Here is a 24,550-nt window from a genome sequence, read left to right as displayed (position 1 = left end):
AGACTTTAAATAACCCCATGAGATACAGCAATGCATCAACTCAAGTGCTTTTTACTGCACTTGTGTAAATAAAGCATTTAACAGAATGCTTTACAATAAAAGCAGGCTGCATTCTCAGTGGAAGCAGAGGCAGGCTACAAAGTGGGAACTTAGAAACTCTGCCCAGGTATGTGAGGGTGCTGTTAGGAAAGACAAACCTCACTTTAAGCTGACATTTGCAAGGGCAGTAAGAAGAGCTCCTGCTGCTACACCAGCAGTATAAGGCTGAACAAGGAAAATGTGGGCCTGTTGCTCAGTGGGGCAGGGGATTTAGTGACAGCGGACTCAGGTAAGGCTGAGGGACTTAGCCAACAGTTTGCAAGGTCTTTCTGCTTAATGAAGGGGTATGAGGAGGAGGAGAATGACCGGCCATGGAGAAGGGTCAAGTCAGGGGTTACTTGAGAGAACTTGACCCAGGCAAGCTCAATGACCCAATGAGCTCCATTCACAGTTGCTGAGTGAGTGGATCATAGAATGATAGAATCATAGAATTGTCTACATTTGAAAAGACCTTTAAGATCATCAAGTCCAAAACCGAACACAGTATTCAAGGTGCGGCCTCACCAGTGCCGAGAACAGGGGGACAATCACTTCCCTAGTCCTGCTGGCCACACGATTTCTGACACAAGCCAGGATGCTTTTGGCCTTCTTGGACACCTGGCCTTCTTGGACACACTGCTGGCTCATATTCAGATCAAGTCCTTCACTATAATATTTGAAAGATCATGGAGATTGGGAGAGGTGCCCAAAGGCTGGAGAAATACAAATGTCAAACCTACCATCAAAATGAAGATCTGGATAAAAACAGGCCACTCAATCTCACTTCAGTTAACTGGCAAAATAATGGATTGAGTCCTCTTGGAGCACTTTTCTGGGAACATCAAAGAGCAGACGGTGACTGGGAACAGTAAGTGCGGATTTAGGAAGAGTAAAACCTGTCTAACTAGTCCAGATGGCCTTCTGAGATAAAATGTCTCAATTTGCAGATGAGGAAAGAGTTGAAGAAGTCATCAATCTTGACTTTAGCAAGGGTTTTAACCTAGAATTTATTTATCCCAGAATATTCTTGTACCTGCACTAGGATGTTGCTGTCTGGATGGGTGGATGACTAGATGGGCAGGTGACTGGATGGGCAAAATCCTAGCTGGATAGTTGTGCTTAGAGGGTAGTACAGGTGTCTTGTCCTGGGACTTGCCCTTTTAAACATCTTTATCGATGACCAGGTGTCAGAGGTGTTGGAGCACGCTCCTGTCAAGTTTGCAGACAAAGACAAATTTGGGGAGGGGGGCAGCTGATAGGCCTGAGGGCAGGGAGACCATCCAGGAGGACAGGGCTGACAGAAACCCTGTGAATTTCAATAAGGACAAATGGGAAGGAATAACTCTTTCAACAACACAGGCTAGGGGCTGGGCTGCCTGGGGAGTGGCACTACAGAAAAGAACCTGGGGGACTTGGAGGGCAGCAAGAAAGATGTTAAAAAAGTGCAGCAAGTTCAGCAAAGGGTCATCAAGATGTTCAGAACTGGAGCACTTGCCCTGTGAAGAGACACTGGGGAATCTGGGCTTGTTCAGCCTGAAGCAGAGATGGCTTCAGGCATACCTAACAGGAATCCCTAGTGCATACAGGGAGGTCAGTGAGGAGATGGAGTTGGGCTGCAGTGCTGCACGACAGGAGGACGAAACACAATGGATAAATTCAAATGAGAGGTAGAAGCAGCAACCTTTTCCCCATGAGGACAGTCAGGTGGTGCCACATCTTGCCAAGAGAGGTTGTGCAGTCTCTATCCTTGGATGTTTTCAAGACCTGACTGAATGCAGCCCTGAGCAACCTGGCCTGACCTCAGAGTTGACACTGCTGTGAGCAGGAGGTCAGACCAGTGGCCTCCTGAAGTCCCTCTCTTCTGATTCTCTGATTCTGTGACAAGAAGCAGGAAGAACTGTAAATTTACAATGGTATTTTTGGACTTAACTGATTACAGATGTAGACAAATATTTCTATTAAAAAACAAAGTAAGAATTTCAGCCTGTACATAGTGACTGACTTCAGTCTGGATTATGTTGGGAAATTCATGAGAAAAACAGGTCAAAAACAAAAATGAAGTTAAAATTTGTTCTATCTTTTAAAATTGGCAGTCAGAATATATGTTACAAAATTACCTTGTTCATCTCTGCATCTTCCTGAAAGCTTTTCTTTTGGCACAGAAATGGTTTAGAAATACATTTTTTGATTCTGAGTAGGAGATACAGCAAAGACTTTGGGCTTGGCACTAAATTGAAGGGTACTGGAAGAGTTCTCCCTTCTTCAAAGTAAGAAAACCAAAGTTTAGCCCTTGCAAATTTCCATTCTACATCAGCATCATCCTGAAAAACAGAAAGACAGCTGTTAATACACTGTTAATACCACCTTGACTATTGATGATGCTATAGCTAAACTTCATGTGTGTTTTGAATGTGATTGTTAATCTCAGACAGATCAAGAACTTGTTTATAATCTGTAAAAATCAATTTTCAATTAATGGAACTGTTCTTATTAATCCGTTTAAAATAATGCAATTACAGAAGAACAAAGTGGATTTGATTTAAACACTGTTTATTCCAGAGTGAGTGCTAATAGCCTGCAATGCAGGATCACAAAGACAGACCTCTTTGTTTGGTGGTCTTTGTAAACGCACAGATAAGAAGGAAAGCTCTGATTTAAAAGCACACAGTATAAAGCTTCACAGAAGCACACTGATTTAAAAGCACACAGAAGTTAAAGCTTCATGGCAACACTCAAATTCATCTGCTAGGGTTTGATTGAGTAGCCACTTCCTTGGAACACTGTCATGCTCAGTAAATAAAATGGAAAAATCCTACATTAACATAACAAAAATGTAAATCTCTCAATGTGACTACCAGTTCTGATTTCTTATCTTATTGGTCTCTTCTATAGCAATTAGTTTATTATCTCTTTTTGTGAAAAAAACATAATACCAGAATTTTAAATTAAAATTTTACTCTATTACTTTAAACATGAAGTTAAAAAAAGATTAGGTGATTCTTACCTAATTACTTCCACTTGCTGGAATATATGATTAAACCAGGTATTATTATACCTGGTACCTGGTATATTATATACCATATATATATATATTATACCTGGTATATATATTATACCTGGTATAGCTGGTAATTATTATTAAACCATCACCATGGTTTATGTTTAACATTTATGATAGCCAAAGATTTTATTCCTCCCTTTTTTTCTGCAGAAAGAGGGTTTTCTGCAGAAAGGACTGATGTCACATTCAAGGACATGACTCAATATTGCCGTTGCTGTTTTTAGAAGCTGTTTGTATCACCATATTTTTGGATAATATCCTGTTTTTTGTTGCACTGATCCTGATAGTTTGTTCTGTGGCCTCCTGAGTCAGAAGAATCTGAACCTCCCTAGAGAACGTGTGTTGCTCTTGCTCAAGCTGGACAACGCTATGGCCCCAAACTAGAGCCCAAACCAGAGCCCAAACCTGGGACCAGAGCGGTGTCAAACCTGACCCTGCTGCCCTGCAGCAAGGGGGTCACCTGGGAAAGGCTGGCATGGCCAAACTCCTGGAGATCTGCTTCCCTTTCAACAATGATAATAATTTAACCCTTTGTTGTCCATGGCATGCAAAAGTCCATGCTGATTTTCAGTAGCCCTGCCGATTACTTTGTCAAGTTAAGTTTTGTTCACTGCAGAAGACTAGAGCAACAGTTGTTTAAATAAAAGAAGAAAAGAACATGTTATAGAATTGCTTGCAAGGTCAAGGCATAGGAACGAGAACATCCTTGCAGCAAGAGGAACGCTACTCAAACAATAACTACAAACAAGGGAAATGAAAGATTCACAAAGTCACACAATGTAGCCCATCCTCTTCACGAACATAACACAGTTCAACAGCAGCTTCTTAGTCCAGTCTAGTTCTTACAATTACAAGCATATGCAGCTTGTTAATTTCCTGGTATTTTATAATAAAAACATACAGTGAAATTAATACTTTCTCCTAATATACTCGAAAAGCCTATGCGTTATTTTTCTTAAATAAGATGTCAACAAGAATATTTTACAAGGGATTTAGACAATTAGCTGTAACAGTAAAAGTTTCATCATAAATAGAATTTTTACCTCAATTTCCTGGAATGAACTGTTGATCATTGCGATAAGCATGTTCAGTAAGACAATGACCATGGTAACATTATAGACTCCATAAAGGACGTAACCAATATTTTCAATAAATTTATGTTTATAATTGATGACAACTGATTTGACTTCTGAGAGTCCAAATATAGCCCAGAACAATGTCTTGAAACTTTCTTCAACACTAAGAGGAGAAAGTGAACACATGCATATGTTACTGAAGAAAAGCTGTATACTCTTATTGTATAAATTGCCAGTTACCATTTTTATAAAGTACACAAATTTTTCCATAATTATAATGTAGAACTCTACCATAGCGATATTATGCAGAACAAGTAGACTATCTAATTTCATAGGTACAGGCTGTTCCATAATGTAAGATTCCTAATATTTAGGACTATTAATAAAACCACGTGATTTAGTTTAGGAATTATATATACATTCTCCAAAGAATATTACAATGATTCACGTGTTAACTAATCTACATGCTACACACTTGCTGGTAATGTGAATGTAAATAACAAAAATAATTAACCTGTAAATAATTTATTTTAATTGCACCATTAGTTCACTTAGTATGAATTATTTCACCATTAATATGACTAACATTCTGAAACTGTGAAGAACACAGTATGTCTGACTGCAAATCAGCATTTTTCCAAAAATAAGTCTCACAGACCGTAATCCTCCAGTTGTGTTTTCACTGCTCCACAAATCCACAGAAAAGGTAATAAGCCTGTCCCCTAAAGTGTGGGGATACTGATTTTTTTTTTCAGGTTAGTTCTTTTAAATACATGTATTTCCTTTTAATCGGTTTTTATAAATATATATATACACATATATATACATAAGCATAAATTGAAACCTCTAAGATATCTTCTCTATCTATCTCCACCTGTTTGAAGACATATTTTGTCTTGCTTTGATAAACAGATCTCAGTTCCCTGTGTCCAAAAGTGCTGTAGCATTGCAAAGCACATTTTGGATTTTATTGTGTTATTGTTAAGAAATAAAAGTTAAAAGAAACTTTTAATTTTTAGTTGTGAATTTACTTCTCCGCTTATATTATTTTATCAGTATCCCATCCGTGAGTTGTAGTTTTAGGTACTTTATCTATTGTGTGAACTAATAACACCAAAAAATTAGGTATTACTACTAAAAGTAGTAACAAATTTTTCCCTCTTGGCCAAGTTTCCTTCCTGGCTGAGTACTCTTCATAACAGCTATAGCTTGAATATCATGACAGCCAGAAATTAAGTGGGCAAGGGCTACAGAGCATGGAAAAGAATGACTTTACGCTCAAGTGATTCATCTTAAAACCACAGCTAGAAATGAGAGGCATGACAAACTTACACCAAATAACTCCTAACAGACAGAGTAAATTCAGAATTTCTATTCTTATGATGGGAGAAGAAAAAGAAAAGAGTCAAGGAAATAAAGAGTTTGAAAAAAAAGGGGGGGGGGGAATATATTTTCTCCACTCAAGATCGAATAGGTTATTGTCATTGGAAACTGTGGAAAGCCAGACCTTAAAAGAGGGATTAGATTATTAATTTTTTTTGACTAGTAAGTTTTGACTAGTAAGTAAATTTTTTTTGACAACCATACGGAGTTGTCTGAATTAAATTACAAATACTTTATAATGTGTATCACACCGTAGTGATTAGCCTGCTTCGATTACAGATGACAGTGGCACTTGACGGAAGAACCATCCTTGCTCGCACGCGCTGTGGGGAGACCCTACGCTGCGCTCTGAAGTGCTGGTGCTGACTGTCCTTGCAGGCAGGATGTTGTCCTGTAGGCCCAGGGCCTGACCCAGTCGATGTCCCGAAATCCCTGAAAACAACCCTGGGAACATGCCCTGTGCATGGAGCGCTACCACAGATTGCACTGCTAGGTCATCAGACATACATACAGTGATGTGTAGGGGGTCTGAGGTACTTCTGTTTTTAATAAGCCTCCCCTGCCTAATGCAACGTAGGAGTCTGTTGGTCTGCTTTGCCACAAGGACATGTTACTGGCTCATGGTCAACCTCGTGTCCATCAGGACCCCCAGGTCCTTTTCCGCTTAGCTGCTTTCCAGCAGGTCAGCCCCAGCCCGTCCTGGTGCTGGGGTTCTTCCTCCCCAGGGGCAGGATGCGGTGTTTCCCTGTGTTGAACTTCACAAGGTTCCTGTTGGCCTATTTCTCCAGCCTGTTGAGGTCCTTCTGAGTGGCACCACAACCAAGTGGCCTATCAGTCGCTTGTTCATCAATACAGGTGTCCTACCCTTTGCTTGATTTCCTGCCCATTGAGATGGACCAATCTTGAGCGCTGAAAAGGCAATTCTTGAAAATCAATCAGCTTCCCTGGACTGCCCTTCTCTTCATGGCCTTATCCCATTATATTCTTCTCTGAACAGGCCAAAGTCTGCTCTCATGAAATCCAGGGTTGTGATCCTGCTATTTGCCTTGTTCTCTCTTCTCAGGAACCTGAACTCCACCTTCTCATGGTCAGCCAAGGACGCTCCCAGCCTTCACATACTCAACCAGTTCTTCCTTGTTTATAAAAGTCAGGTGTCATAAAGCTCCTCTCCGCATCAGCTCCTTGATCACCCGTGTCAGGAAGTTATTGTCAATGCCCTCCAGAAACCTCCTGGCTTGCTTGTGCCCTGCTGTGTTGTCCCTCCAGCAGATATCAGGGTGGTTAAAAATCCCCATCACGACCAGGGCCTGCAAGTGTGAGGGTTCTTCCAGTTGTCTGAAGGCAGCCTCATCTACTTCACCTTCCTGATCAGGCATTCCATAGCAGACACCCACTACAACATCATCCATGTTGGTCTGCCCTCTAATCCTGCCCAATAAGCTCTCGCTGGGTCATCATCTATCCCTAGGCAGAGGTACAGGATTACAGCTGCTTTCTCTCACGTAAAGGGCAACTACAGGTCACCTTCCCAGCCTGTCTCTCCTGATTTATCATAGTATTGTTGGGACAAAGAGTTTATCCTCTGATTTCAAATATATCCTTTAAGCACCAGAACAAGAGAGAACATTAGTACTTAATCCAAGACAAAGAAATTTTTAAGAGATATAAAACTTATAAAACAACTAGTAAACTTAATACATACAATACAAACAACCGACTTTCCATAAAAATAGCCCACAATCATTACAGTTTAATCAGTTTTACTTACGTTGTGAATGCTTCATTTTGTTTTGCCCCCAGGTAGTAGGAATAGAGATTAAACATGCCTATCATGAAAGCCACAAACACCATGATAAATATCACCATGAACTTAAAGATGTCTTTCACAGTTCTTCCAAGTGATATCTGCAGTGGTCCAAAGCTTTCATTAGCTGGTAAGATGTAGGCTATCCTGGAGAAACTTAATACTACCGCAATTGCATACAGGCCTTCAGATATGATCTGAGGATCAGATGGATCCCAGTTTATTCTGGCTAGAAAAAAAAGATGAGAATTTTGGTCAATATTTCAAAGTCCACCTTAGGCTGTTCACTGAAGTACTCTCTTTCGGTGAGCAACAATGAACCAGTCAGTGTAAACTGGAATTAAATGAAATGGTGCTATGCAAATTGGGAACAGTTAAGACATAGTCTTCATGGGTTTGTTTTTTTTTTTCTTTATTGTACATTGCATAATGAATTTTCAGCAATTTTTAGTCAGAGAAAAATTCTAAGACTTTGCTGCCTAAATGTAAGAAGCAGCTAATTTTTACCCATTTGAACTTAAAGACACACAGAAAACTGACTTCCTAACTGACAGCTGTGAATACTTCCAAGTATGACTGCTCAAATACTTCTTCACAGTGCTCAGCGAATGTCTTACATGAAGATGCTGCCAGAAATAAAAGTGAAAGGAAGGAAGATGCTTGGTTAAGACTGAAACAGAAGTGGGATATTATTTCATCTGCTACGCTCGGGCTGTAGAAGCATTTTACTGTTTTACTCATGCTTCACTCTCTTCTTTAAGAGATTGGTGCTCAATGGATTTAAATCCAGCTGGCGGCTGGTCACAAGTGGTGTGCCTCAGGGCTCAGTGTTAGGACCATTTCTGTTTAATGTCTTTATTGATGATCTTGACAAGGACATAGGGTGTATCATCAGCAAGTTCGCAGATGACACCAAGCTAAGCAGGAGTGTTGATTCCCAGGAGGATAGGGAAGCTCTACAGAGAGACCTAGATAGATTGGAGCATTGGGCCAAAATCAGTGGCATGAGTTTCAAGAAAGGCAAGTGCCAGGTTCTGCACTTGGGCCACAACAACCCCATGCATTGCTACAGGCTTGGGGAAGTGTGGCTGGAAAGCTGCCTGGAAGAAAGAGACCTGGGGGTTCTAATTGACAAGCGGCTGAATATGAGCCGGCAGTGTGCCCAGGTGGCCAAGAAAGCCAACAGCATCCTGGCTTGTATTAGAAATAGCGTGACCAGCAGAAGTAGGGAGGTGATTGTGCCCTTGTACTCAGCACTGGTGAGGCCACACCTCGAGTATTGTGTCCAGTTTTGGGCACCTCAATACAAGAGAGATATCGAGGTGCTGGAGCGAGTGCAGAGGAGGGCAACGAAGCTGGTGAAGGGCCTGGAAAATAAATCATATGAAGAGCGGTTGAAGGAGCTGGGACTGTTTAGTTTGAGGAAGAGGAGGCTGAGGGGAGACCTCATCACTCTCTACAACTACTTGAGAGGACACTGTAGAGAGGTTGGTGCTGGTCTCTTCGTACAGGTAATTAATGACAGAACAAGAGGGAATGGCTTCAAGCTCCAACAGGGTAGGTTTAGACTGAACATTAGGAAAGAATTTTTCACAGAAAGAGTGGTCGGGCATTGGAATAGGCTGCCCAGGGAGGTGGTTGAGTCACCATCCCTGGATGTGTTTAAGAGACGTTTAGATGCGGTGTTGGGGGATATGATAGAGGGGAGAACTTTGTAGTGAAGGGTAGATGATCCCAAGGGTCTCTTCCAACCTGGATGATTCTATGATTCTATGATTCTTTTTAAACCTTCATCAGAAGTGTAATTTTAAATTTGAAGATACCATGAGTGGGATTCAGTATGAGATTAAGACGTCTGCAGACAGCTATCCAAATGGGAGGTATAGTCAGTGAAGCCTAGTGAGCGCCTGGGGCTTGATTCAAAGCCCCTGAACAAAGACATCCATTGCCACTGGAGATGCCCAGGGTATCCAAGAGATTTGTACAGATCTCTGGGAGGTTTTTTCGGGGTAGCACCTTTGCAATTCAAATGGCACTAGTCATTTACATTTGGCCAACTGAATTGAGCCAGTTAGCCCTATTTCACAGCTCCACTGACTCTATTGGTTAGATGTCTGTTGATGACAAAGGTGGGCTGTCCATGTCTGTCTTGTACTGGGGAGTCCAGAACTGGACACAGCCCTCTAGGTGTGGGTGCACCAGAGCTGAGTAGAAGGAAGGAGGGAAGGATCACCTCCCTTGACATGCTGGCAATACTTTGCCAAATGCAGCTCAGGGTACCATTTGCCGCCTTCACTGCAAGGGCTCACTGCTGGCACATGTTCAGGCTGGTGTCCACCAAGGTATGTTTGCTAACCTCTGATAAAACCTGTGGCCTTAAATATTCACTATTAATATTATCCATCTTATCACTACCATACATAGATGTTCTCCAAGCAGACTTCAATGTACATGCGTGTACCAAAAAATGGCTCAACTCCGCTTAAGTGCATAACAAAGTCACAACTCATGAGTGATGTCAGCGGTAACTGCCTTGATACAGTATTATATAACACAAACGAGTTACTAGACTTGTGCTTGTCATACCCAGAAACTGTGAACATAAACAACAGTCCCTGTTTGCAAATTCTTCAAGTGGGTGTTACTGAAAACTGAATTAACATTTAACTAGCTGCTTTTATAACTTATGTGACATTTGTATCTTTCAAGTAAAATTTATAAGACTACAATTTAATGGGTTTCAGAATATATATATTAATTACTTTGCTTTTACTGCAGCCTGGATAATGAAGAAATGCAACCTTATCAGAAATAGTATTTGAGGCACAGAATAGAGATAGGAACTGATGTAATTCAGTATCTAGAGAAAAATATCTAATAAAGGGAAGAGAGATGTGGTGGTGTTCAGAGTGAACACAAGTAAACAGACCTTAATTTTTTCTCAGTTGAACAAAATAGCTTCTAGTCACTTCTCATATATGCCAAGCAAGTTTATTAACATTTTTATCTCCTAGTGGTAAGGAGAGTGGATTGAGAAATATTAAAATAATATAACAGATTCTTTGAGCAAAGAATATATAAAAGATATACTGGTTATGTTGGCAAAGCAGTTCTTGCATCTCATTGCTTAGTTCTGCCCCTGCACTAAAGTACATCATGTTTGCAATTGCACCAACACAAGTGTTTGCAGGATAGAATTGTGGGGTGACAGTGGGGTTATTTTAATCTCAGATCATTTCAGTGCCTGATGTCCCCAATGAGATGTATCAGCATAGCCAAGGGAACTGTGGTCAAATAGCAGGGGTGAGAAAGAGAAGGAGGAGGGGGAATTTCTTAAGCAGTACATTGTGGAAATAAATTCATCTTGGCCCAAGAAGTAAATTTTAATCATGTGCAATTAACTCACCCAAGGTGTAGTATTTTATGTTAGGCTCCAGTGTTGGACTTGTCAGATCTTTCATATTTGCATCAACGAAGTTCTGGGCTCTGGACGCATGCCAAAATGCCATAAACCTTGCTATGAATGATGCTGCAAAAATTGCTAACATACCAAAATCAAGCATATTCCATAACTCAAAAAGGTATTCCTTTGGACCTTGAGACCAAATTTCTTTACATTCCGACCATATCATGCCTGTATAAGACAGAACAGAGAAAACAGTGTGCTCTTTTATCTTCATGTTTGTTTTATTTGACATTTTATTACGTATAGGATATGCTCTTGGTTGCAGCCAAACTCAAAACAATTTTTTGGTCAGTGGGAGTTCGAACACAAACAACACAAACTAAAACCCTTGAACCTGGCAATTCATATACATTCCAGTACTTCTTTCTCATATGAGCAATAATAACAATCTCTCATATTGTTTTTTCCTGCACAACTAAAAAAGCTTTCAAAGAGACGAATGGGATGTGAGTATTACCATCTGTTACAGACAAAGGAAGAGATGGAAAGAGCAGAAATGCTCTGGCATGATCGTATAGCAGTGGTAGAACTAATAGCAGAACTCACATTTTCTTATTTGTAGATTACCCTGGGTACAGTGTTGTTGTGGTTTGAGAGAACCCATAACAATCCATTGTCGTTAGACAATTATTCTATCACCCAATGACCCCTCCCCACCCGGAAAGGGGAATCGGGGAACACAAAGAAACACAAGGGTTGAAATATAAATAGATTTAATAGACTAAGACTAAATAATTAACAATAATACTAAAGAACCAGTATTAATCCCGATACTGATATAAGATATTCAGAAATTATACTCAGCCAACTATATCAGTAGGAAGCTGTGCACTCCCAGCAGTGGACAGCAAATGTCGGACACTGCGAGCGCAATGGCTTCAGGAGGAAGGGAAGGCCTCGGGGTTCCGGCACTGGGGCAAGGAGTTGTCCGGACTGCTGCCATCAGGGAGAGAGCCTGCTACGCAGCAAACTTCTCTAATTTATATTGGATGTGACGTTCATGGTACGAAATAATCCTGTTGGCCAGCCTGGGTCAAATGCCCAGGCCTTGCTCCTCCTTGTCCCTGCCCCTGGCAAGGCTCGAAAACACTAACCTTGAATCCCACAGAGCCTGGCTGGCTATAAAGTAAATATTTTCACAAATTCAGACACTAGAGTCTTCTAAAAGTGTAATTTTCCCCAGCATTAGAAGAAAAGTTAGTCCTGTGTCTCTCAACCCAGGACAAGTGTCTTTGGCTGAAATTACAAATATATGTGACAAATGAGCGTGAAAGTAAGAATCAGACATAATGCTTCTTCAATAGGGCAAAGGTATCTATTCCTAATTATTCTCCCTTAATAATAAAATATAGAACTACGGTATTAGTTTATGGCTCCCTTTTTATTGAGCAAATACTTTAAAGATAACATTTATTTAATCATGAACTACATTTCTAGGATTCTAAAGAGAGTTAATAAAAAACTGAATTGGAATAATGTCACTATTTTTTGCGCTTATCAAATTGTCTGAATGAATTTTTCATCATTTTCAGATAAGGACAATTATAATGTTAATTATAGTAATTAAATTCAATGCTACATCTGTATGCACTGAATCAATTTTTTATAAACCATTTTTTGCATGACTGAAATAAATAAAAATAGATTAAATTAGCATACTATGGGATTAAATTGGGAAATTATTATTTACTCCTTTATTATCAGATGAAAACATTGATATTTATAGAATATTTGGAAATCTAAAGGCCATGTTATTCCCATAATACACAATTATATTATCTATAAACAGCTTTACGATGAAGATTGTCAAGGTCTTTTAAAGCTAGAATCAGTTGGTGTACAAATTGCTCCAATTTCAATCCCAGAGGACTCAAAAAAGCAAAATATTTTAAATGCATAAGCTCTTGAACAGAAACAGACTTTACTTAGCTTGAATTTAACTCTCCCATATTACTGACTTAACTAACAACCGGAACCCAGATCCTTAAAATATTTGGGTATCTAATCCCCATTGGAATAAATGGTATTAGACTTGTAAATAAGAATCAGATAGCTAAATATTTTTGACAGTCTGTGCTCAAGTTCTGACGCTGAATAGTACTACATCACCGAATTAAATGGGTCAACTCAGAGAACTATTCGTAGCATTCACTTCATCCCTATGTTGGGAAGGAAAAATCTACCACTGAATGTTCAGGGGTCTATAGTCTCCTTCTCTTTTGTCAATAACACATTCAGCTATACACTATTAATTCTGCAGGCATACTTGCAAAATAAGAGAATTTTAGCTGAAAGAGACAACTGGACACAAAAACACTTGGCCCATAATGTGGAAGTCCTTCCCCTTGGGAGTTGACACAGCTTGACTCAAAAAACCCAGAAAACTGGTATGCACTTTCCTTTGATATTCATAAAACTGAATTAATTCATATTCAGATGATGTAGATTCCACCTGAACGTTTGTAATTAACTAGGCACATGTGAATCCTGCTGACATCCAATAATAAACATGAGGCCAATGTGGGAATGCAGCCAGTTGAAACATAACATTAACAGCAAAGGATTAAATTTAAAAACTGAAATCATAGCAAGACAAATTCAAGTGAAAATTAATCTTTACCTATTACCCAAGAAATAATGAGCATCTCCATCCATGAGAAGCAGGATGTTTTCATCCTAAATAGCTGTTTTACATTGCCTGTTGTTTCATTAGGTCGGAGTTTGGTGCCATCAAATCTGTCAGCTGCATTCATGACAAGTAGACCAAGAAAAATGGTGAAAGAAGCTGCATGGGCTACAAACTTCATAAATGGTCCACGCATTATCCTCCCCAGCTGCAACAGAGGATATGAAACACAAGGACATTGCGTTGCTTTCTTCCAAAATAAAAATTTATAAAAAGAAGAGTAACACAGAGAAATATATATTTCAGTAACACACAGGAACAAATATTTGGAAAAAGTTGTGTACTGTGATACCACGCTGACAGTTGCCTTTAACAGTTTCTACTTATTTGCTATTTTGAGAGGGATAATCTATCAGTTTCACCACATATGTATTTTTAACTCAGTATTTTGAAATAATTCTGTAATTATTTTGGGGCATCTATGTTTATTATGGGTAGTCAAGAGAAAAAAATATTGTAGTTGTTGAATTTTGTACATTAGTCGTCTTAATGAGGCAACAAAGAAAATGAGATTTTGACACTTACTAAAAGCATTAATTTATCACCAGGAGCGAATTATGACTAAAGAATTCTGTTTCCTGACTGAGGTGATACTCAACTTAGCACAGTTTTGGTGCAGTTTCCCCAACTTTTTTTCTTTTTAAAAAAGGAGTCAGGAAGCCTCAAAAGGTTATGTTTATAGTTCTGTAGTGTCTTAATTTCCTCCCTGACTCCTTTAGTGGAAAGGCCTTCAATTTTGTCGTGACTAAGAACAACTTTAAAATGATTTAGTGCAACACTTAAAAAAACTAAAAGTTCCATACAAACTCACACAAAGCTGAACTCTTAGCAATTATTTACTTTATTTTTGAGAGTGCCTGTATTAATAGTAAGAATCTTAGCTTGTTTGCTTAGTTGGCAGTTGCAGAAAAGTAATTTTTTATTTTAGATGAAGACAGTATTTGTATCTGACAAAAATTCCTTGGAAAGAACTGAAAGCAGGTGTCTCGGATCTCAGCTGAAACATATCACAGTCTTTGGTCTGGAAAAGGGAGGGGAAAGCAGAAATAGAAATTACTTGTAGTTGTATTTTTGCTACACTTGTTTCAATATCAAAGTCAGAATTTTGCTGTCCTTACAGTCAGCTTTTACAGAAACATAGAATAAGAGAATTCAGCCGAGGATGTGATGGTAAGATCTCAGATACAGATAAATTAAGAAAAATACACAAATATGAAAAGAAGATACTTTTAAAGGAACATTGTCAAGGTTAGTAGGCAAAAAAATTGATCTTCTTTCTCCTATATATTTTTTTACAAACACATGCCATTCGTTAATGTTTCTCATTCAATAAAATTAATTTATCTTTTCTTAAATAAAATATTCCATCAGCTTCATGAGATGAACTTCCAACCAATTATTTTGAGTTAACTACACAGAGAACAGGTAATCATCATGGGGAAAGATTTTATTTCAAGCTAGGAAGGAACAGTCATAAACAGCACACAATAAAGCAGAGCTGGAAAATAATAAAGTACCTTGACAGTGTCCTTTTAAATGCATTATTCTTGTGTTCACAAATGAAGATGGGTTAGGAGACAGATGTCAGAAAAAGACATAGTGAGAAAATACGAAAAAATACTGAAGGACGTAATGTTAATATATCCCTTGATCAAAAAATATAAAATTTAAAACACTGAACTCCTGGTGGGCCCCCCTTCCCCCCATTCAAAATAGACAGAAAAGTATTTTGAGTACTAAAGTCTTAAAAGAGACAGAAAAGTCTGCAGGAAAGTCGGGGCAATCCCGAGCACAAATACAGGCTGGGAGGAGAACGGACTGAGAGCGGCCCTGAGAAGAAAGACTTGGGAGTGTTGACTGATGAGAAGCTCATCATAAGCCAGCTTATATCTTCTCCATAAAGTGATTCGGAATTTTAAAAGTGTCATTTCAAGATTTTATTGCATCACGATTTTATGGCAATGTCATAACAACTTTCAGCGTTTGTGCAATCACTTCAACCGTAGTCAGTCCTGCTTCCAGGGAGATTTCACTGTGTATATGTAAAAAATAGAAACATAGAATTGTTTGACTTGGAAGGGACCTTAAAGATCATCAAGTTCCAACCCCCCTGCCATGCACAGGGACACCTCCCACTAGATCAGATTGCTCAAAGCCCCATCCAGCCTGGCCTTGAAAACTTCCAGGGATGAGGCATCCACAACTCCTCTGGGGCAACCTCTTCCAGTGCCTCACCACGCTCATGGTAAAGATTTTCTTCCAAATATCTCATCTAAATCTCCCCTCTTCCAGTTTAAAAACATTACCCCTTGTCCTATCACTTCACTCCCTCATAAAGAGTCCCTTCCCATATTTTCTGTAGGCCCCTGTAGGTACTGGAGGGCTGCAATATGGTCTTCCTGGAGCCTTCTCTTCTCCAGGCTGAACAACCCCAACTCTCTCAGCTTGTTCTCATAGGAGAGGTGCTCCAGCCCCCTGATCATTTTCATGGCCGTTCTATCAACTCGCTCCAACAGGTCCATGTCTTTCGTGTGCTGAGGACTCCAGAGCTGGATGCAGTACTCCAGGTGAGGTCTAGCCAGGGCAGAGTAGAGGGGCAGAATTATCTCCCTCAACCTGCTGGCCACACTTCTTTTGATGCAGCCCAGGATACAGTTGGCTATCTGGGCTGTGAGCACATGTTGTCGGCTCACTTTGAGCTTATGTCATATAATAAAACGACATTCTAGAAGTTTTGGGTTAATGTTTGGGTTTTGTCAGTAGTTACACTGAATTACCAATTAGAAATGCAGAGCAAACAGTTCAGAAAACTTTGCAGAGCCTCTGTATGGATTGTTACTTGAAACTCAAATAAGAGGCAAACTAATTCCTTTCAGCATCTGACACTAGCGAATTTCTGCCAAATCAACAGGACTTTGTCCACATATTTCTATGGAGTTTCTTCTGATCTGAAACTCTCAATTCAGTATCTGTGGTCCAAGCTCAAATTAACTTTTTCCTAAAGAAAACTGGTCAGCTATACAGGTAAAAGATTGAGAGGTTGCAAATGTTATAAAGACATTTTTGCCTTTCTCAGAGCCATAGCACGAGAATATAAAGAAATGTGTCAGAATAACTCCACCACAAGCTGTTATTTTCACCATAAATACTCTATGCATTTTCTTTCTCTTCTGTCACTGTGCCAAACCTGGAAAAAGAATGGGTACTTTATCTCTGTAGGAGAAGAGATTAATAAAATTCCATCAATTCATACGCAGAATGGACTCTGTTGATCCAGATCATTTTCTGTATTGGAGCCATCCTATCCTGAAATTAAACAGTGAACATTTTTGTCTTCAAAAAACAGAAGAATCAATTTTGAAGTATGAGTGAAGCACAAGGTAGGATTTGGCAACTGGTAAAAAAGGTGGATTTGGTTTTACATTTGCAGAATATAATGAAACAAAAAGCATTCAATATATAAATCGCACATTGAGACGATTAAATAGTGACATAGTGACAGAGGAAGTGAAACCTTAAAGGATGTTGTGCCTTGAACCTTGACTTTAAAAAGCTACTCTGAAATAGCTTTTTCAGAATGTACAATGGTTCAAAATTACTTTAAGATCCAATAAATCATTGAAAAAAGAAAATGACAAATAAATATGTCACTGCTACAGTTGAAAACCAATTACTGAAGTATGTTGAATCTCAAGGCGTGTTTTAAAACAAAAGTATTCATAAAAATCCTAGTCACTATACAGAAAAGTGAAAATGATATAACTGATTTTTATTGTCCAGAATGAAAGAAATGAAAAATAGGACAAAACAATAAAGGCCCACCTTTCTCCTCTCAGAGAACAAAAAAAACCAACACCCAAACACAAAGACCCCAGTCCTCTCTTTCAACCTTCCTCTTCCCCTGGAATCATTGTATGTGCACAGGATTCAACCTGCTAAAATCATGGATATTATACTCTAACCTGTCGAATAATCCTTATAGGATCCCATTTGTTCCCCCTAACATAATCTCAAGGGAAATTTTCCATCAGTGTTCATTTAAAATGGATAGTGTTAAAACAGAGATTCAACACAAAGTTCAGAGAGGTTAGATATTGTAACCCATCTTCAGTGGAAAGGCTTTCCATACTACCTCTCATCCAAAACAGACAGTGTGCTATAAATGGATGCAGGGGAGGCTGCATGACTGCTTTAAAAACTTCATGAAATATAATGAGTATTAACACTGTCTTTACAAGCCAATACAGTTCACTTTGACTTCTAGAAAACTGATGACAATTGTTTTAATTTCTGTCATTCATATTTCAGCGACTTCTATCTATTAATTTTTAATCACAAAACCGAAATTGCCTTTGAAGTAACTGGAATCAACCCAACAGCCTGAACTTAGGCTACCGCAGAATAAGCGGGAAATGAGGATCCTCTGCAGCTGCCTGCTAAGGCAAAACTAAATGAAGAATAGTTTGACTCATTTCTAAAGTACAATTTCAACAAGGCAACTCTTGCTCAACCATTGTAATTTAATTTAATATACAATGCATTTAACACAATACATTTACCTGTCTTAATTACAATTGTCAGAACATGCAATCTTGCAGCCATTCCATTCTAACTCAGCTTTAAAATAACAAGTTTCTGAAGTATTATTTAATCATGTCAGTAATTTATATTCACACTTCATCTCTGCCAGACAGGAATCTACATATAGATGACAGAGGAATTAATAAAAGGCCATTACAAGATCTCAAAGACTGACCTTACTGCAAGGAGCAATCCAGTAAGCCATTGAAAGGAACGGCAGTCCTACCGCAACAGCAAGAACAACCAGAAACTTTACTGCCATGGTCTGCTGCCGTAAACCTGACAAATTCTCATACCAGATTGAGAGAAGTTGTTGCTGGCAGTTTGGATGTGCTACAAACTGTAACAAAGAAAAAGAGCACAAAAATAATATTGCTATCAGAATATCTTTTATTAAAATAACATCTATATGAAGTACATTATGAATGTTGGAATAGCAACAACTCAGCTTATATTCAAATGAGCATTAACAAGGGTATAAGAAAAAGTTTTTTGATGAGCATAATCTTCCAGCATGAAGGCATGTTATTATCAGCAACAATAAATCCTTTAATTTAAAAAACTATTATTTTATTGACACTGTGTTCCATCACAAACTATTAACAAACCATTCCTATTAAATATTAACAAACTATTCCTATGAAGACAGGCTGAGAGAGCTGGGGTTGTTCAGCCTGGAGAAGGGAAGGCTCCGGGGAGACCTCATAGCAGCCTTCCAATATCTGAAGGGAGCCTACAGGAGAGCCGGAGAGGGACTCTTTGTCAGGAGATGTAGTGACAGGACAAGGGGTAATGGTTTTAAATTGGAAGAGGGGAGATTTAGATTAGATATGAGGAGGAAATTCTTTCCTGTGAGGGTGGTGAAGCACTGGAACAGGTTGTCCAGGGAAGTTGTGGATGCCCCATCCCTGGAAGAGTTTAAGGCCAGGCTGGATGGGGCTTTGAGCAACCTGCTCTAGTGGAGGTGTCCCTGCCCATGGCAGGGGGGTTGGAACTTGATGATCTTTAAGGTCCCTTCCAACTCTAACCATTCTATGATTCTATGATTGATTTCCATCTAAGGGTAATTAAACATAAACTTCATCTGAGCAAATTCTAGTTGTTTCTGACATCTATAATTTTCATGTTACAACTTCAGAAATTCCAATACTTTAGGTCTTTCTGTTCCGCAAAGGATGCTATATAGTCTTTAGTTACGAAAGAAAGAATATGCCATATTTTCACATGCTAACATGGAAAATACCATCTTTTTCAGCTGGCATAAGAATACAGCTGTCACTTTTGCAGGAATCAGCTAAGGAATATTAATAACTTGTTTCTGGAATCTTTTGGACAAACTCCGCAAAACTGAGTTTAGCCTATAACCATCTTTTCTGTTAAAACTTCTGGAAAGTATAAGAAGCATCCTACAAAGGTAGATATTAATAAAATGTGGATTCTTGTGCACCATAAATTTTTAAGTCTAGACCTGGCAATACAATTAAAAAATTAACTGAATCTAGTATTTTTTTTCTAGAATAGCTCTCTAAAGGATGACTGGCTGAAGGTGCAAGAAGTGTCTTTATTCAGGCAAGAGAAAGTGTTGAAAGAAAGTTCACATTCAAGGAAGGATTAAGACTCAAAGGCTACAAAGAAGGACTAAGTCAATGTGATATCTTCTCTGCAAAAGTTGTTTCAGCTCTCTTTAGTGCCCATAGCTTGCCAGGTGTTTTGCAGGTTTGTGTTCATATGCTGGCAGGTGCTCTTCAGTCAAAATGGTTTTCTTCTTTTCTTCCCTTCATGAACACATAAATAGTCCTGACATTGTCATGGCTTCAGCTGGGATGGAGTTGACTTTCTTACTAGCAGCTGGTATGGTGGTATGTTTTGGGTTTGGAATGGGAGTACTGTTGATAGTGCACTAATGTTTTTGGTTGTTGCTCAGCAGTCAAGACCTTTTCTGCTCCTCACACCTCCGTGCCAGCGAGTAGGCTGGGAGTGCGCACAAAGTTGTGAGGAGACACAGCCAGGATGACTGATCCCAACTGACCAAAGGGATATGCCATACCATATGACGTCATGCTCAGTATATAAAGTTGGGGGAAGAAGGAGGAAGGGGGTGACATTTGGAGGTATAGCATTTGTCTTCCCAAGTCACTATTACATGTGATGAAGTCCTGCTTTCCTGGAGATGGTTGAACACCTGCCTGCCATTAGGAAGTGGTGAATGAATTCCGTGTTTTGCTTTGCTTTTGTACACAGCTTTTGCTCTACTTATTAAACTGTCTTTACCTCAGCCCATGAGTTTTCTCACTTTTACTCTTCTGATTCTCTTCCCCATCCTGCCATGCAGGGAGAGTGAGCGAGCAGCTCCTAGTTGCCAGCTGGGGTTAAACCACAACACATATAAATGTTTTAGGTGTCCCCCAGAGATGTGAATTCAATTTTTGTAAAAAATCTCCAGCTCTTCCTTGATAAATTAGATCTGTATATCCATACTGGATTTTTAAGAGTCCCGATTCCCTATCTATTTTTATTTTGTTAAAATAAGATATTGTTCATTTTCACAGTGTTGATCTAATCCATTTCATTATGTAGGAAAAGTTTTATCAAAGGTCTTGCTGCTCTGTCAGGACATAGCTCTACTTTAGGGTAACCTGCTTTTGAAGTGTACTCCTGAGCTGTATCTTCTTAATCTTTGGCTGTACAAACTTCATCACACAAATAATTTCTTCACTCTCATCACCTAGAACTTCACAACCTATATTATCCAAGAGAAGTTTTCTGGGTAATTCAATGGTCTTGGTACAGCTACTAGCTCAGCTGGTTTCACTGAGCACTTTTCAGATGCAGACCAGAGTATTAAACTGGCAGTAGAAATGACAATAAGCCAAAGAACGGATGACAACTCCTGTATGTGACACTGCCTGGCGTCTGCTGTTCTTCAGAAGTGAGAACCACAGTACTATTACTTCTAGATTGTGTCTCTGATCCTCTATACAGACAAATACATGTTTTCTGTGAGACACACAATTTCACTCAAGTTTTCTCAGTTTTCTGAGTAAGGCACAACAGCTTGACAGAAATGTGTATCAATATTTTGTATCATGCAGTGCACAGGACTGCTGTGCTATACTCTGGTTTTTATTAAATCTTTTACTTTTCCAGGCTGCAGAAGTAGTGCAAATTTCTTCCATCTTTTTTTTTTTTTTTAAATAGATTAAAACTAAACCCAAGTAAATACCTACAAATTTTGCATATAGCTACATAATTTTTAGAGCTATTTGCTCTCATACTCAGTGTGACCAGCATCCACTCTGAATATCTGCTTCTTGTTTATGTTGGAAACTACGTGGGGCAAAGATTCTTTTGTTTGTAAAATACACTGTGCAGAAGGGCCCAAATGTTCATTTAAGCGTCATAGGCTACGAAAACATAAACATTTAATAGCACAATTTAATACCACATCTGTTTGATCAACGTAATTGCTTACTTTTTTAACTTCATACTTAATGGCGAGTTTTAAGCGGCTAAGGCTGGGGCGACCACGTTCTCCATTATTATGGCTCATCTCTACATCACCATTCAAAATAGCTTCCACTTCTTCCGTATTTCTGCACAAATCAAGGAGTCCCACTACAAAATCCTTGCATTGCATAGACAATTTCTTGTAATCATTCTAGAAAAGAAAAAGAAGAAAAAAAATAACTTGCTGCTGAGACCTAACACAAGAGAAATAGTTCTACATCCCACTGCACATCCATGAGCATCAATAGATTGTTTGCATCTTGTTACATTTTTTTCCTGGTAGAGTAACAGCACTTTGTTATCAGACATCTATTTCCCCTGAATGTCCAAAGACTAGGATTTGTCTCATCTTAGTTTCCTTGGATGTCTACATAATCAATTCTTACACCTGAATTACTTCTCTAGGCTTCCTTTAGAACTAATTGAAAGTAAAACACCACTTCCAGAAAAATTGTATGACATATTTTAATGACTATTTTAAGTTGAGATGAACTGCACAGTGAAAATTTTTCTATTCACTGAGTGTCACAGAGTTATAGATAACTAGATCAGATATAGAAAGTTACACTGTAGAGATCTCAATTGGACAAGATGAGTATTCTACAGACAACACGTCTAAACAACCTCCCACCCTTCTTGAGAATAACATAAATATTAGGTCTGGAATTATTCTTGTAAATCTTATCTTTCTCATTTTCCAACATCACGTTTAGCTTGCAACACAAGATTTGATTGCTGTTTTCCAGCAACAGTGTCAGCAGTGCTACAGATAGCACGATGATACCACATCTCTAACTTCATCCCAAGCCTTTGCCGTGTGAGCCAAAATGTTGCTCTACAGCTGCAGGTTCAGTTGCTTATTGCTTTAACTACCAAATGTTCTTCTCAGTCACTGTTTTCCAAAAGGCATGTCTAAACAGAAAAAGATATTTTGATCATTGCAATTCACAGTTCGTTAACTACTCCTTACTTGCAGCTGTGATTGGGTCACAAAAGTTGAATATTGCTAGACAGATAGGGAGTTAGATGGATATAGATAGAGATGTATATCTAAAGCTGAAAAATGTGTATAGATATATTGCCCCTGGACTAAATCTTACAAGAGATTTACTCATACGTGTCAACAACTTCTAATATTTTTGTGATCTCTGCTAATTTTGATGTCTTAAAAAGATGAAATTACTGTAGATTTTTTCCCAAACAAATGAAAAAAAAAAACAAAACCAACCACCCCAAACCATATCGGACTGCTCATGTAGTCTCTATTTTGTGTTCAATAAAACGTGCCATGATTGCTTTTATTACAGTAACACATTTCCCCCCTCTTCTGGTCTGTTCTTTACAGCATTCCCCCTCCTCCCACTCAGTCTCTGTTTAGTTCCTTCTTTTTAATTACTTCCTTCATGCTAACTGCCATCTAACGCACATCCTAGAAGAGAAATCATTATTTTGAGTACACAAGGTACCCTAATTTATTTGCCGAGGGTGTACTTCATGCATGTTTGTGCTTTATTACCCACACCACCACAATACCAGTTTATTACTTGGATATATTACAGGATCGCATCCAAGCTTTACATTAACTTTACTTAGATGGATGCAAACATTCACAGACAAATAGTTATAGATACTATTGTATGTCTACATAAAACTGCCAGTGATTTATTATTTTAATAATGTAACGTAAGCAAGATAGCTCAGATCTGTCATTAAAGAGAAAGGAACTTTAATGTCATTTCTCTACAAAGACAACAGAAGCAAAATGCTAAAACTATCCATTTCATGACATGCTGCATATTTTATGATTGTATTATTTATTTTCCCTCTCTTCAGAAGAATAACAATAGAGATTAGCCAAAATCCTGACTTAGTGGCATTACAGAAAGACATTTTAAGAGTAATATATCACCTTCTGTTTGGCTTTCAGTTTTGTAGCAGCAGCTAAGATAAGATTCAGCATTCAATCATTTCAATACATAAAATTTCCTCTTCAGAATTATAGAAAAAGTAGCTGAGATCCACAGACAAAGCAAAAACATAGAGTCAGCCTATGTACCCTTGTACAATTAGGTACCATGAACTGTTCCAAACTGATATCTGACACTTGAACATCAAATGAAAAAATTTTTTTCAAAAAATTCAGGACAAAATAATTTGGCCTTCATAAATAACTATTAAAAAATATTGTAATATATTTGTAATACATTGGTATGTGCATATTTTCTGGTAGGAGATACATATATGCATGCATGCTCTAACACACTCTTCTTCAGTACTTTCCAGCTCTGGTGACTGAGACATGACTTTCAAAACAGTGTGTGAGGATACCATTACCCACGGTGCAGTCCAATGCCTTTGGGTAGTCTCTAAACAAAAATCATATCTGACAATTTATTCTCATGAAGAATATGATTTTTTTTCTGAGTGTAGTCCTGTTTACCAAAATTAATACTGAATGAGGAGTTTTAAAAATAGTCAGATACCCCTATTCACACTTTGCAGAATTATTCCTTCTGAAATTAGGTTTGTACACAGTATCACGGTATATATGAGCACCCAGTAAATTCATCCATAAACTCCATCAGTTTATTTTCTCATTTGCAAATGCAGTAAAACAGCTTTCCCTACCGTGAAACACGGCCGCAGCTGTGATCAGTGGTGGAAGCTGAGCTGAAATCTCCTCGGCGGTCAGGTTACAGCAAACAAGCTATGGGGAATCATGTGGTGCCCAGCATCACCACCTCCCACCCAGCACAGGGTGGCTGTAACACAGCACAGTCAGCAGAAGGCAACACACCTCCCTGCTCCAGCTCACGGTTTGCTGTCTTGAGACGTATTCCCTTAGGAAGACTTCATCCTCTTAGGGAAGGTTATAGAGGACAGACAGGATGATAATGTCTAAAACTGC

At 38.7% G+C, this 24,550-nt stretch overlaps 1 protein-coding gene across 1 annotated transcript in view; it reads right to left on the bottom strand.

Moving 5' to 3' along the window:
• The window catches only part of TRPC6 (transient receptor potential cation channel subfamily C member 6), a 108,279-nt gene that overhangs the window by 14,152 nt on the left and 69,577 nt on the right, over positions 1–24,550 (bottom strand). The window contains exons 3-9 of the mRNA XM_074163602.1: positions 21,608–21,793; positions 18,311–18,475; positions 13,489–13,702; positions 10,809–11,036; positions 7,367–7,631; positions 4,183–4,378; positions 2,196–2,399 (exon numbers count right to left, since the gene is read on the bottom strand). Of these exons, the coding sequence (XP_074019703.1) occupies positions 2,196–2,399; positions 4,183–4,378; positions 7,367–7,631; positions 10,809–11,036; positions 13,489–13,702; positions 18,311–18,475; positions 21,608–21,793 (1,458 nt within the window). The remainder of the gene's footprint in view (positions 1–2,195; positions 2,400–4,182; positions 4,379–7,366; positions 7,632–10,808; positions 11,037–13,488; positions 13,703–18,310; positions 18,476–21,607; positions 21,794–24,550) is intronic.

The sequence above is a fragment of the Numenius arquata genome, chromosome 1 (genome assembly GCF_964106895.1).
Source record: "Numenius arquata chromosome 1, bNumArq3.hap1.1, whole genome shotgun sequence".
Taxonomy (NCBI): domain Eukaryota; kingdom Metazoa; phylum Chordata; class Aves; order Charadriiformes; family Scolopacidae; genus Numenius; species Numenius arquata.
The sequence above is the reverse complement of the archived record's forward strand: the minus strand, read 5'-3'. Positions and strand labels throughout refer to the sequence as shown.